This window comes from Cavia porcellus, unplaced genomic scaffold (genome assembly GCF_034190915.1).
Source record: "Cavia porcellus strain 051 isolate PalLab524CR breed Dunkin Hartley unplaced genomic scaffold, mCavPor4.1 scaffold_9, whole genome shotgun sequence".
Taxonomy (NCBI): Eukaryota; Metazoa; Chordata; class Mammalia; order Rodentia; family Caviidae; genus Cavia; species Cavia porcellus.
The window spans coordinates 11,194,478-11,207,546 of record NW_026947492.1 but is presented as its reverse complement, the minus strand read 5'-3'; the positions used below and the strand labels follow the sequence as shown (position 1 = coordinate 11,207,546).

Below are 13,069 nucleotides of genomic sequence, written 5' to 3'. Positions count from 1 at the left end.
GCGCGGGGAGGGGCCGGGCCAGCCCGGAGCGGCGGGCGGCGAAGGTTCCATCTAGCGGTGGGGCGGTGGGTGGGGCTGAGGGGTGTGCAACTGGTCACCCGAACGCAAGACCAGAGTAGCTTCACTTAAATAGGATGCTGCCTGTTTGCCCATACGCTTCTTAGATTTCTACAAGTTGGACGAGTTGAAAAGGAGGTGACCCTTCTGTGGGTATCGCCACCTTCTTCTCCCAACACTATCAAACTCAGCATCGTTGAGGTTCATATTTCCTGGCTGAAGCTAAACGCTGGGTAAGAAGGTGAGGGGCATTTCTCCCAGACAGGGGTGTCTGGCACAGACAGCCAGCATCCACCAAAAGAAAGCAGAACCTGAACTTGGCACAGGCTGAAAATACAGCATGGGACATTGAACTCCCTTCACAACCATCACCGCCCTTACCATTGGAGCTAGGACCCAGGAACACCCCCATTAACCTCCTTGTTCTTGTGGGTTTGTTCTGGAGATATTTCCCAAGCCTGGAGCTGTGTCTGCTTTTAAAAATAATACAGTACATTTCCATAGTAACAGCTCTTGCCTGTGGAGCACGTGTAGAGAGAGTGGTAATGAGAGGGGAGCTGGTAATGTAGCATTGGAATAAGTCTTGGCCTGGATGGTACAGGCCTGAATCTCAGCCATTGAGGAGGCTGAAGCAGAAGGCTTGCAAGAGCCTGAGCAATTTAGCAAGACCCTGTCTCAAAAGAGTGAAGGATGTATCTCAGCACTTTCTAAATGTACGTGTGGGGTTGCCAGAAGACCTTACTATCCAGCTATATGATATCCTGCTGGGTGCAGTAGCCCACATCTGTATAGTCTTACTTATCTGAAAGGCTAAGGCAAGAAGATCCCTTGAGTCTGGCATGGTGGTTCATACTTGTAATCTCAGCATTCCAGGATTGAGATGAGTCTGAGACCAGCCTGAACTACAAATTGAGTTCAAGGCCACACTGAATGACAGAATAGTGAGACCCTGTCTCAAAAAACCAAGAGGGGAAACATTTGCCCGGAGGAGCTGGAGATCAACTTGGACAGCTAGTCATTTTTATTTTTTGCTAGTGATGTCTTGCCTCAAAAATAAAGAAAAAACAAACAAACCTGGGCACACCTGTAACCCAAATCAAATTATCTCAATCAGCTCTCAAGAAATGATGTTGTAGGTACATTGCCCAAACCCTGGCCTCAGTATATACCCCTTTTGCTGGGCATGGGGGCATACCCGTGTAGTTGCAGCAGTTGGGAGACTGAGGCAGGAGGATTGTTATGAGTTAGAGGCCACCTGGGCTATGTAGCAAGTTTAAGGCCAGCCCCAATTATAGAGAGAGACCTTGTTTAAAACAAAACAAAAAAACATTTCCTACATTCAGGAGATTCAATTGCTGTAAGACTGGGCCTTTTCAAAGCCAGTCTGAACTACACAGCAAGACTGTCTCAAAAACAAACAAGACTGGAGTTCATCTTTGCTTCCTATGGATAGAAGGAGGAAAAACCAACAAAAGGATAGAAAAGAATTCTCATTCCTCCAATCTCCAGGCCCCTTCTTCATACATATTGGCAGATCTTTAGCACAGAGACCCTTCTGTAGAGAGGTAGGAAGAAAAAGTGTTAACATCTCCCAAGTCTACTTGGTCATCTAAAGAATGTTTGCATGAGAGTAAATAATGTCTTCCAAAATTGGGATTGCAGGGCAAGGCAGGACGTACAAGGTCAGCAACAAGGATGCCTGAGGCACAGGGGATGGTGGTCCCTGGATTTCATTGTAAGGGACAGCAAAGAGGGAAGGAGTGGTAAGGTGGCTTTGCTGCAGCCCTCACTGTTCCCTGTTTTTTGTTTGTTTGTTTTGTTTTGTTTTTTGGTACTAAGGATCGAACTCATGACCTGGTACTTGCCAGGCAGGTGCTTATACCACTGAGCTAAATCCCCAGCCCACACTATACCCTGTTGTCAGATACCCAACAGCAGTGAGGCTTCCTGGAGTCTTGGTATCTAATTCCAAGGGGGAGCAGAAGATGTGAAATCAAGGGAGAGTAATGAACTGAGGGCCAGAACTCAGGCATGCAGCAAACCACTCAGGTGTAGCATTTTGCTATGAAGATGCTTCCACCAAGAATGCTTCAGGAACCCCAGGGCCAGCCCAAGGATCTCAGTTCTTTGAGTTTTTGGACTTCTTCCCCCAACTCCTCTACCAAGTGCCTGATCTTATGCTGCCAGATACTGTGTCACCATTCAGTTTTCCATGAATCTCCCAATCTTTTTTCTGCCTGTGAGCTACACCCTTTGCATTCATTTCATTGTGTTTTATCATGCAGCTGTTTTTTATGGCTGCTTCTTCCATTTATCAGGACACTGCCTATGAGTGAGGACCACATTTTATTCATCTCTCTTCCCTCTTATTCAACTTGGGTGCTTTAAATATGCTGGTATACTCCTTGGGGGGAAGCAACTGTATTTATATCACTTGGTGCTCCTCACAGTACTTAAGAGTTTCCTATTCACATAATAAGCTTTGCAATTTGTAATTTTAAGAAGTTTAGCTGGGCATGGTGGTACACACCGTAATCCCTGCATTCTGGGAGGCTGAGGCAGGAGGGTCACTAGTTCAGTTGGGGCCCAGCCTACACAATTTAGTGAGACCCTGTTTCAGAATAAAAAAGTGGTTGATGGTAGGGTCACATGCCTGTAACTCCAGCACTCAGGAAGCTGAGGCAGGAGGGTCACTGAGAATAGAAGGCCATCTTGGACTATATAATAAGTTCAAGCTTAGCTTGGAATACAGAGTGAGACTCTGTCTCAAAAGTAAATTAATAAAAATCAAAAGGGTTGGAGATGTAGTTCAGTACAAAGGTTATGGGTTCAATCTCTAGTAGCAAAAAAAACCAAAGTCCAATAGAAAATATTCCAATATAAAAGTAAACATGAATTTCTTAGAGCTTGCTTTCAGCTAATAACTTTTGCTAGCTAAACTGATGGGCAGGAAGAGGAAGAAAATAAAAAAAGAATAAATTGAGCTTCCTGGACAGAACGTCAAGTAGAATCCTACAAGTGTCAGAAGCCCAGACTCATCCAGAGCTCTCATGGTTGGGTAGGCACTGTGAAACATTTTCAGGACAGGTTTTGTTTTGTAACTGACTGAACAGTGAACTGGCCTTGCTTACTGTGAGGTGCTCAAGGCTTCTGATGTACATTTCAGACAGCGCTCAGCACGGGGTCAATGACACCTCAGCTCATGTGTGAGTTCTAGTGACCACTTTTCAGTGTTCAGGCAAACAGTTTGAACTTCTACCAGGAAAGGTTTAAAATTTCAAGTGAGTCAAAAGTTTGTTTCTCTCTCTGATTAGGCTGATAATCAACTAGGTATTTACCATCATGGGAGGAAGTTATTCAGATTATATGTCACTTTCTGATGGTTACCTGTATACTTGGATGATAATCCCTACAATCTGAGCAAGTCCTCCCATGGGTGGGGATCAGTGGGCTAATGATCTCTGGAAAGATTCAAAGAGGTCCTAGGGTTCTAACTAAGCTGGCAAGGAAGATCATTAGGATAGGCGTCCTAATAAAAAATACAGACTTGTCCCTCAGACCTCCAGGGAGTCTCAGCTTGCTCCTGATCAACAAGATAGCCGAGTGCTGCCTTCTCTGGGGATCCCACATGTTCCTCTTTTCCATCTGCTCCTGCCACCTCACTCTCTCTGTTTGGAAATCTCTTTGGCGCTTAGCACCTACCAAACATTTTCAGGATAATACTCTACCTCAAAGCCCACTTATTTCATCTGGCCACAACTAATTTCATCTTCCATGTGCACTTATTGCCTCTATAGCTCTTTCAGATGTGCTCATTAGGTGTGATGATGCACACAGATATCCTGTGTCCTTATTCCCATGAGAACACCCTGCAGAAAGTAAAACATTTTCCTTCAGGGAGTACACACACAAACAAATGCCCAGTTTATTATCAGACTTATCAAAGAGAGTAATAAACTTGGCTCAATTGAATTTTGTGCCTTTCCTGCTATGTGTTCAAAGCATCCGCTTGAATGCTGAAGAAGAGTGGTCACTACGATATAGATATATAAATATGGTTTGTTGTTGTTAATTACAGTCACACTCAAGTAGAAGAGACATTTCGCATCTGATTTTAAGGGAAAAGAAAGACTATATTTGCTCTAAAAACAGTCAACCCCCAATGACCCCTGGAACAAGTCGTATTTGAACCGATGGACAAAGTGGTAGGCTGCGTCACCTCCCTAACTCCCCGGCGATGATGTCCTTTCTGAGGAATGGAAATAATTTGCCACTTGTGGGGGAATGAAAGGTAATGACACTGCAGGTGAACCGTTACTTGCAGGGGAACAGTGTTAAGAAAGAAAACCTAAGAGATCTGCAGATTCATGGAAAGCTACGTGTGGGTAGGCGTCAGCCCCCCTTCCTTGTTTTAGGAGCTTAGCAACATGCAGTGATCCCAGACCAAGCTCAAGTCGCGGGTTAAATCCCAGACCTAGAGGCACTTCCAGCTCCTTCCGCGGTGAACTGCCACCTTGGGTTGCCCAGCAACTAGCTGCTGCAAGGGGGCAGAAGGTGAGTGGGATGCTGAGGAATGTACGTGTACCTGGATCTAGAACAAGAAGAGTGGAAGGGGCTTTAGCATTTACATCACGCGAATTGCAGTTGCGTTTCTTAGATTCCAGCTGCCTTTACCTGGGTTTCCACCTGGGTTTCCCACAAAGAACAGGTGTGGCTCCAGTCTTCATGCCTCCTACCTACCCTGGCTTCCAGGAACTATCTTCCGGGCTCCAAGCCATCCCGGATTGAGCGCCCAGCACTGGCCCTTTAAACGTGGCCTGCGGGGGTGGAGGGAGCTAAAACTGACGTGGAACCGCAGAAAGCAATGTCGGACACGTGGTAGGAGGAGGCGTTCATTTTGGAACTGGGCAAAGGACATTTCCGCTGTGGGCTGTACACGTTTAATAAAATGTCAGGAGGCTGTACATTCTTGCTCGTTTTTCTTTATTGCATTCCCAATACTCTCATGATTCTTCCACTCTCGAACCAAAATACAGTTTAAAATGACACTTTTGTTCCCTCTCTATTGCCCATATTAAAAATGGCGCCGTTGCCTTCTAGGACGTAGTTCATTTAGACTCAAGATCCGGGCGGAAACAGTGGTTAGGCAGGTGCTGCAAGGCAGAGCCTAGGTTGCTTTATAAAACCTCTTGGGGAAGCCCGAGGGCGGTTCAAATTAAGAGTTGTTGGGTTTTGCCCCGCCTCGCATGTGAGGAGCGGACACTGCTCACGGCTGAGACCTCGGGGCTGCTTCCCACCAGTTAGCTGAGAAGGCTGCGGAGCTGGAACCTCTGGCCACTCGCCATGTGGGCCTTCTCTGAGGTACCGATTCCGCTGCTGGTGAATTTGATCGGCTCGCTGCTGGGATTTGTGGCCACGCTCACCCTCATCCCGGCCTTTCGTGGCCACTTTATCGCTGCGCGCCTCTGTGGCCAGGACCTCAACAAAACCAACCGGCAGCAGATGTGAGCAGTGGCACACGGGTGTCCCGGGCAGGGGCCAGGGGTGGGCAAGGCACAGGCGAGCTCTGAGGTGCTTAAATGTGCGTACGAACCAAATCTAACTGGAGTTGTCCGGGACCCTGGGACTCGATGGCCAGAAGTGGTTAGCACTGGGGAATGCTAAGGAAGGGGACCCTTGAGTGAGAACATCCAGCGGCGCCTGCCTCCCCCCGCCCCCCACTGCCCTCCCGCTCCACTGCTCCCCCGCCTCACTCCTGGGAAGATCTTTTGGGTCACATGGTTTTTGCACTAACCACGCCCATTTCTTCTTCCTTCTCCACCCCCTTGCTGCGGGGCCACAGCCCAGAATCCCAGGGAGTGATCAGCGGTGCCGTTTTCCTTATCATCCTGTTCTGCTTCATCCCCTTCCCCTTCTTGAACTGCTTTGTGAAGGAGCAGTGTAAGGCTTTCCCCCACCATGAAGTAAGTGGGTTCGTGGGGGCGGTTGCCTGGGGCCTGGGAGGTTCCCGAGAGAGTTGGGGTTGTGTGGATTTGAGGAGGAGGGACTGAGGACCTAGTGGAAAAGACAGAAATTTTTGAAAGCTTGAATGGCAGTAGGCTTGAGTCATGACCTGCCCGAGCCTCCCCCAGTTTGTGGCCCTCATAGGTGCCCTTCTTGCCATCTGCTGCATGATTTTCTTGGGCTTCGCGGACGATGTCCTGAATCTACGCTGGCGCCATAAGCTGCTGCTGCCCACAGCTGCATCACTACCTCTTCTTATGGTCTATTTTACCAACTTTGGCAACACAACCATTGTGGTACCCAAGCCCTTCCGCCCAGTTCTTGGCTTGCATCTGGATTTGGGTGAGTATCCCTGCTGCTACAGCCCCTGTGGCACTTATTTCAAGTCACCCTCCCCCCAAAGGTGCCCAGCAGAGCACCCTTCTTGATGTTCCACACTCCCCTGTTTTTGTTCCGTCCCTGTGAATGCTCAGGTTCTCTCTTGTGCCCTGTCATTGTGTGTTCTGTTTTCAGAATACCGTTAGATCCTTTCCTAGCTGTCACTGCTTTTTATACTATGTCTTGCAGGGATCCTGTACTATGTCTACATGGGGCTCCTGGCAGTGTTCTGTACCAATGCCATCAATATCCTAGCAGGAATTAACGGCCTAGAGGCCGGCCAGTCATTGGTCATCTCTGCTTCCATCATTGTCTTCAACCTGGTGGAGCTGCAAGGTTGGTGGGAAGAGAGAGATCTCAGTGTTCAGAGAATTGCCTGATATATAGCTTTGAGAAAAGGGGGGCTTATAGAAGATAGGGAAAGCTATTTACTTTGCAAATAACAATGAAGAGTTACTTGAGTAGGAGGAAGAAAAATAGCAGTCTGTCATTTATAGCTGGATTGGCATGAGTAGCTAGACCATGACTGTTTCCTATTGGACATAAATAGTTTCATAGAACCCCAGCATGAGAGAGGGGCGCCCTGACCGTGGTGAAACAAGACAGAAACCAGACTTCTCCCACTGTAATCATGTCTGAACACCGACAAAAGCACAGGAACAAAGTCAGCCCAAACATCCCTTCTTGTCTAATGTGAGAGGGTATAGCTTCTTTGCAGTAACAACTCAGTTCCTGCTACTTCTTAAGTTGTTCAGTCAGAAAATTACTTCTGCTTTCTGACATCAGGCAGTCCAGAGCACAACTTTTCCTTGCAGCCTCCCCAGAACCACTTAAAGTGAATCCTATTGTAAGTCCCTTCTAACAACCTGTAGAGTACCTGCCCAGCATGAGGCCTTGGGTACAGTCCCCAGTATCTCTGTTTGCATGCATGTACACATACCCACATGCACACACTGAACTTACTTATTGAAGGTAAGCAATATTTATTTGCATTTTTTGTGTGTGTGACAAAATTTCACTATGTAATTCAGAATAGCCTTGAATTCACTATGTAGCCTAGGCCGTCCTCGAACTTACAGTGATAATCCTGCCTCAGCTTCCTAAGTGCTAAGATTCAAGGTATGCACTACCAGGCCAGCTAAGAAAGCAATTTTTAAACTAGGTATGGTGGCACACATCACTAATTCTAACACTCTGGGAGACTTGGGCAGGAAGATCATGAGTTTGAGCTCAGCCTGGGCACTTGGTAAGTCTCTGTTTCTAGAAATAAAACATGGAGTGGTGATACACACCTGTAATCCCAGCATTCATGAGGCTGGGGCAGGAGGATCACCACAAGGTCAAGACCTGCCTGGGTTACATAAGCAAGTTCAAGGCCAGCGTGAACTACGTAGTGAGACCCTGCCTCAAACAAACAAATAAATAAATAAACATGATCCTGAGTTTGGTTCCCAGTACTCCCCCCAATAAATGAAATGAAATGAAAGAGCTGGGGAGGCAGCTTAGTGCTAAGGTCCAGGACCCCATGTGAAGGCAGCTGCGTGTATGTGTTATCAGCCCTGTTTCATACACTAGATAATAAAACTGGTTTTCAAACTTAAGTCAGCATGTCTGGACAAAGTGAAGACTTTAACTTGTTTTTGACGGTTTCATGACAGTAGTGAGCTATTGGGAACTGCCTGGGTACCATCAAAGGAATAATGAGGGGCTGGGGATTTAGCTCAGCGGCATAAGCGCCTGCCTTGCAAGCAGGCAGTCATGAGTTTGATCCCCGGTACCGATAAAAAGGAAAAAGACAAAAAAAAAAGGAATAATGAGTTTTTGAAGGTGGCTCGGGTGAGGGGAGGTGGCAACAGAGACAGGGATGCGACAGACAAAATGAAGAGCAGGGGACATAGGGGAGATGGGTGTTCACTTTTCCTTCTTTGTCCTTTGTTTCCCAAGGTGATTACCGGGATGATCATGTCTTTTCCCTCTACTTCATGATACCGTTTTTTTTCACCACCTTGGGATTGCTGTATCATAACTGGTAAGGAGGCTGTGGCTCAGGGAAAAGGAAAACAACTAACTGGTCATTGGACAAAGATGGTCCTGATCTTAACCCAGCTCCTGAAAGACAGGCTGAACTTGCGCATACTTTTGCTCAGTGTTTTCTGGGTATTCAGTTGGTGGATTGCCTCCCCCCGCCCCGTTTTTTTTTTTGAGACACCTGTGGCCTCTCGAGTGCTAGGCCAGTGCTTTACTACTGAGTCTTGCCCTCTAGTATTCTCAGGTTTGTTCTTTTCTCAGCAGTTGGAGACAAGTGCTATGGAGCCCCAGGAATAATTATGGGGACTTGCGTTCTGCAGACTTGCTAGACCCTCCTGTCCGAACTAGGATCAGGGGAGCATGTGTGGTGGCTCACACCTGTAATCCCAGCACTCAGGAGACTGAGGCAGGAGGATTACCATGAGATCGAGGGCACCCTCAGCTCACATAGTGACTTTGAGGCCAGCCTGGACTACATAGCGAGACTCTTGTCTCCAAAAGAAAAAAAAAGAAAGAATAAAAGAACAGGGGTCTGAGTTCGTCCAGTACCTAGCCTGTGTGATGTGAGAGAAAAGACTGTGATGCCTCTTGGCACTGGCTTGGATCCTTTCCCCCACACAGGTACCCATCTCAGGTGTTTGTGGGAGACACCTTCTGTTACTTTGCTGGCATGACCTTTGCCGTGGTAGGCATCTTGGGACACTTCAGCAAGACCATGCTGCTCTTCTTCATGCCACAGGTGTTCAACTTCCTCTACTCGCTGCCTCAGCTCCTGCATATCATCCCCTGTCCTCGCCACCGTATACCCAGGTAGCTGTTTGGGGGCTGGAAAGCCTTTCTACTGGGATGTCTAACACCAGGCTCTACATTTGCTGTGCAAAGAATGTGGGCCCATAGGAAGGCTAACTTTTTTCATGTAGGTGGCCCTTTAAGTTTACACAGCACGTTTACTTCCATAATCTCATTTAATACTCACAGTAGTTCTGATCATAGAGTAGTAAGCAGCAGAGCCAGAAATAGATCTCACTCCATGATCAGTGTTTTTCTTAGTCATTAACGGAAGAAAGTTTTTTGAGTAGTGACCCAGTCACACGAAGCTGTCTTTCCCCTACAGACTCAATACCAAGACAGGCAAACTGGAGATGAGCTATTCCAAGTTCAAGACCAACAGCCTTTCTTTCTTGGGCACCTTTATTTTAAAGGTAACAAGGTAACGAGGAGGTAAGGCCCCAGGCCACCATCCTGAACTTGGGACATGGGGGACCCAGGCCTACATTAGATCTAGAGGGAGCTTGGAAGCATTAAGCAGAGCCCTGTTCCTGACATACAGGTATTGGCTGAAGTTTTTCTGTCTGTCTCTGGTCTCTCTAGGTAGCAGAGAGACTCCAGCTAGTGACAGTGCACCGGAGTGAGGGTGAGGACGGGGCCTTCACTGAGTGTAACAACATGACCCTCATCAACTTGCTGCTTAAAATCTTTGGGCCCATACATGAGAGGAACCTCACATTGCTCTTGCTGCTGCTACAGGTGAGCCTGGGGTGAGTTTGTGCCTCCTCATGTCCTTTTCTCTATGGTTCTTATTCTAGTCCATTTCTCCTTGCAGATCGTGGGCAGTGCTGTCACCTTCTCCATTCGATACCAGCTTGTCCGACTCTTCTATGACGTTTGAGTTCCTGAAGATTGCCCTCTGCCACACTGTCTCCAGGGGTCCTGCTCAGGCCAGCCAGTCTGGTTCTGTGGGCCTCTCCCAATCTTCAGTCTCCTTCAGATTTATTCCCAGCATTTTTCATAACCTATGATTATCAACATCCTGAGCCATTTTTGCCCTCCAGCAACTACTAACTGGACTTTGCCTATGGCCTCCTTCAACTTGCCACTCTCCCTACCCATCACAGCCAGAGGCTTGATGTAGCAGCTTTTATGCAGATATCCACAACTCAGCTTTCAGAGTCCTCACTCTCAAAGAACATGCTGGGCCTTGAGATAGAACCTGAGCTAGGGCTAGGGACACTGGTGCAAGGGTGATTTGATATTTGATTATAAATTAAGTGTTCTGATTAGTAAGACAGAAGGGGAGCCTGGTGCTCCCAACGGTGACAATAAAGTGTTACCTTTTTCTTGTTGTTCCTGTAGGTGAATTTCCTATGTGAGTATTCTAGGATAGATTGGGAGAGTTGGTGGAGCTTTTTTTTTTTCCCCCAAGAGGATATATACCTCTGCCCCAGCAGACCCTTTTTAGCAAGAAGTGAAAAGAATTGATCTGAGATTGGTGGTACATGCCTGTAATCCCAGCATTTGGGAGGCTGAGGCAGGAGGATTCCTGTAAATTGGAGGCTAGCCTGAACTGCATAGTGAGGGCCTGTCTCAAGAAAACAAAAGAAAGAAAAAAGCAGAATCAAAATCAGAACATGTCAAATGTTGAGAATGCTGATACTTTAGGTGGATTTTAGAATCTAATAGCTGGCAGAGGACTGAATTTTCAGGTCTTATTTCTTCTTTTCTTTTTTCCCTTGTCCCTTTGCTTGATTAGAACGAGAGGGTTGTGAATAAATTTGGGAGGAGAGGAAATGGGAGGTGTAGTATTAGCCCTTTTTAAAAATCCTAGGCCAACCCCAAAATTTGCCAGAGGGTAAGTGGCTTCAGACTCCACCCGTTTTGCCTTCCGGTTTCGGCCTCCCACTGTAGCGTTTAAATCTCGCGCGCTTTCCTTACATTGGCCACCTCTGGACGCGATTGGCAGGCTACAAGCTGCCGCTTCTCCTCGCAGTCTTCCCCCGGGCAAAAGGTTTTCAAATTCTACCAATCGTCGAGCGCGCTCCTTCAACCGAGGGCCTTTAGGGAAGGGTTAATCTCAACCAACCGGAGGCGGGTATGAAGAGAAGACAGCCAATCAGAAGAGTGCAGGGGTGTGCCCCAGGGGCCTTATAAAGGCGGCTCGTAACGCGCGCGGCAGCAGTTGTGCTGCGGCGGGCTGTGTCTGTGCTGTATTTTGGAGACGCTACTCTTCACTGGTCTACCTCTTTAACTATGTCTGGCCGGGGCAAGACTGGCGGCAAGGCCCGTGCTAAGGCCAAGTCGCGCTCTTCGCGCGCCGGCCTGCAGTTCCCTGTAGGCCGCGTACACCGGCTGCTGCGGAAGGGCCACTACGCCGAGCGGGTGGGCGCCGGCGCGCCGGTCTACCTGGCGGCCGTGCTCGAGTACCTCACCGCCGAGATCCTGGAGCTGGCGGGCAACGCGGCCCGCGACAACAAGAAGACGCGCATCATCCCCCGCCACCTGCAGTTGGCCATCCGCAACGACGAGGAGCTCAACAAGCTGCTGGGCGGCGTGACGATCGCCCAGGGAGGCGTCCTGCCCAACATCCAGGCCGTGCTGCTGCCCAAGAAGACGAGCGCCACCGTGGGGCCGAAGGCGCCGGCGGGCGGCAAGAAGGCCACGCAGGCCTCTCAGGAGTACTGAGGGCCCCGCGCCGGCCCGGCCCCGGCCCTCCTCATGCCACCACAAAGGCCCTTTTCAGGGCCACCACCGCCTCACAGAAAGAGCTGAGCCACGCGGGCCCGCGCCCCCGCCCCCCGCGCGCGTCCCCGCCGCCGCCGCCATCCGCGCGCCCGCGCCCCTCCTCCCCTGCCCGAGCCGGCCCCGGGCCCCGCCGCAGCCTCCGGAGCCTCGGCTTCGCGCCCGAGCCGGCTGCGGTGCGCGGCCGGGTCGGGGCCGGCGCCCTGAAGGTGAGGCCCGCCGCAGCCGCAGCCCGCGCGTCCCTGGCTGTGGCCCGGCCCCCAGCGGCTCGAGGCGGACGTGACCGCCGGGCTCCGGGTTGCGGTGGGAGGGGAGGCTGCCGATCCTGGTCTCGTCCGCAGGCCTGTGCGGCGCGGCCAGGACGCGGCTTGATAGGACGGCGGCTTCCCTCGGAGACCCCCGCCTCCCCCGAGAAGTTGGCGCGAGGGCAGAAGTCGCCCCGGTGCGGATTCCAGGCTCGAGGTCGCGCTGGCGGAGGCTGGCATTCGGCCCGAGCCACCCCGCGTCCCCACCCGCGCGCGGCCCGGCAGACGCGAGCACCTGGGTACCAGCGCGAGGCGCAGCCCTGTCCGGACTGAGCCTCTGCGGGCTTCTCCACTGGAACTGTGCAGCTGACCCATCCGAAACCAGAACTTAAGGTCACGGCGAGTTTGAAATGGACTGTTTTGTTTATTAAAGGATTTGCGTTTTTTTAAAAAAACAAAAGGTGTCATGATTTTGCCAGAGTTGTAAGGTTGATGACTTCACACTTCAGGTATTGAGGGTGGGAGACAACTAACATAAATAGGTTTCTAGTGTTCATCGAAGAGACTGGTAAAACTTTGTTTTTTGGTTGTATTCCAAGATTTAGGCTGGAGTCATCACACTGAGTTACAGCCCTAGCTCTTTAATTTGATACAGGGTCTCAATAAATTGCCTAGGCTGGGCTTGAGTTTGTGAGCCTCCTGTCTCAGCCTCCCAGAGCGCTGGTATTAGATATGTGGCACCAGGCCTAGTTAAGATCTTCAAAGTGACTTTTCTCTTGCTGTTTTGGTGTTCCCTGGGAAGCAACCAATTTGGCTTCAAGCAACTATTGAGGTGAGACAAA

General features: G+C 49.5%; 2 protein-coding genes and 1 long non-coding RNA gene across 7 annotated transcripts; 2 read left to right on the top strand and 1 right to left on the bottom strand.

The window, feature by feature from the left end:
* Positions 1-3,958: 3,958 nt before the first annotated feature.
* On the bottom strand, positions 3,959-4,934 carry LOC106028255 (uncharacterized). The gene is made up of 2 exons (XR_001201861.3): positions 4,732-4,934; positions 3,959-4,648 (listed from the first exon to the last, which is right to left on the bottom strand). It is a non-coding gene; the product is annotated as an uncharacterized LOC106028255 (long non-coding RNA).
* A 247-nt stretch (positions 4,935-5,181) lies between these two features.
* Dpagt1 (dolichyl-phosphate N-acetylglucosaminephosphotransferase 1) lies at positions 5,182-10,589 on the top strand. 5 transcript variants are annotated; one of them, XM_063255908.1, is made up of 9 exons: positions 5,184-5,418; positions 5,900-6,020; positions 6,205-6,402; positions 6,628-6,774; positions 8,383-8,467; positions 9,088-9,276; positions 9,581-9,668; positions 9,838-9,993; positions 10,070-10,589. In XM_063255908.1, exons 3-9 carry the CDS (start codon positions 6,228-6,230, stop codon positions 10,133-10,135), a joined length of 906 nt encoding a protein of 301 aa, XP_063111978.1. In that variant the 5' UTR covers positions 5,184-5,418; positions 5,900-6,020; positions 6,205-6,227; the 3' UTR covers positions 10,136-10,589. The 5 variants fall into 5 exon arrangements, with proteins under 5 accessions (XP_005004999.1, XP_013011097.1, XP_063111978.1 ...); XM_003472777.5 differs by having other exon boundaries at positions 5,184-5,561; positions 6,189-6,402; XM_063255907.1 differs by having other exon boundaries at positions 5,185-5,418; positions 6,189-6,402.
* Positions 10,590-10,764: 175 nt separating this feature from the next.
* Positions 10,765-12,687, top strand: LOC100720536 (histone H2AX). Its single transcript, XM_003472778.5, has one exon. The coding sequence runs from the start codon at positions 11,494-11,496 to the stop codon at positions 11,923-11,925; it is 432 nt and encodes a 143-aa protein (XP_003472826.1). The 5' UTR covers positions 10,765-11,493; the 3' UTR covers positions 11,926-12,687.
* The last annotated feature ends 382 nt before the right edge of the window (positions 12,688-13,069 follow it).

Coding starts and splice junctions, on each gene's coding strand:
- Dpagt1 (XM_003472777.5), top strand. CDS start 5,401: ATGTGGGCCTTCTCTGAGGTACCGATTCCGCTGCTGGTGAATTTGATC. Junction 5,562..5,899: donor AAAACCAACCGGCAGCAGAT/GTGAGCAGTGGC, acceptor GCGGGGCCACAG/CCCAGAATCCCAGGGAGTGA. Junction 6,021..6,188: donor AGGCTTTCCCCCACCATGAA/GTAAGTGGGTTC, acceptor AGCCTCCCCCAG/TTTGTGGCCCTCATAGGTGC.
- LOC100720536 (XM_003472778.5), top strand. CDS start 11,494: ATGTCTGGCCGGGGCAAGACTGGCGGCAAGGCCCGTGCTAAGGCCAAG.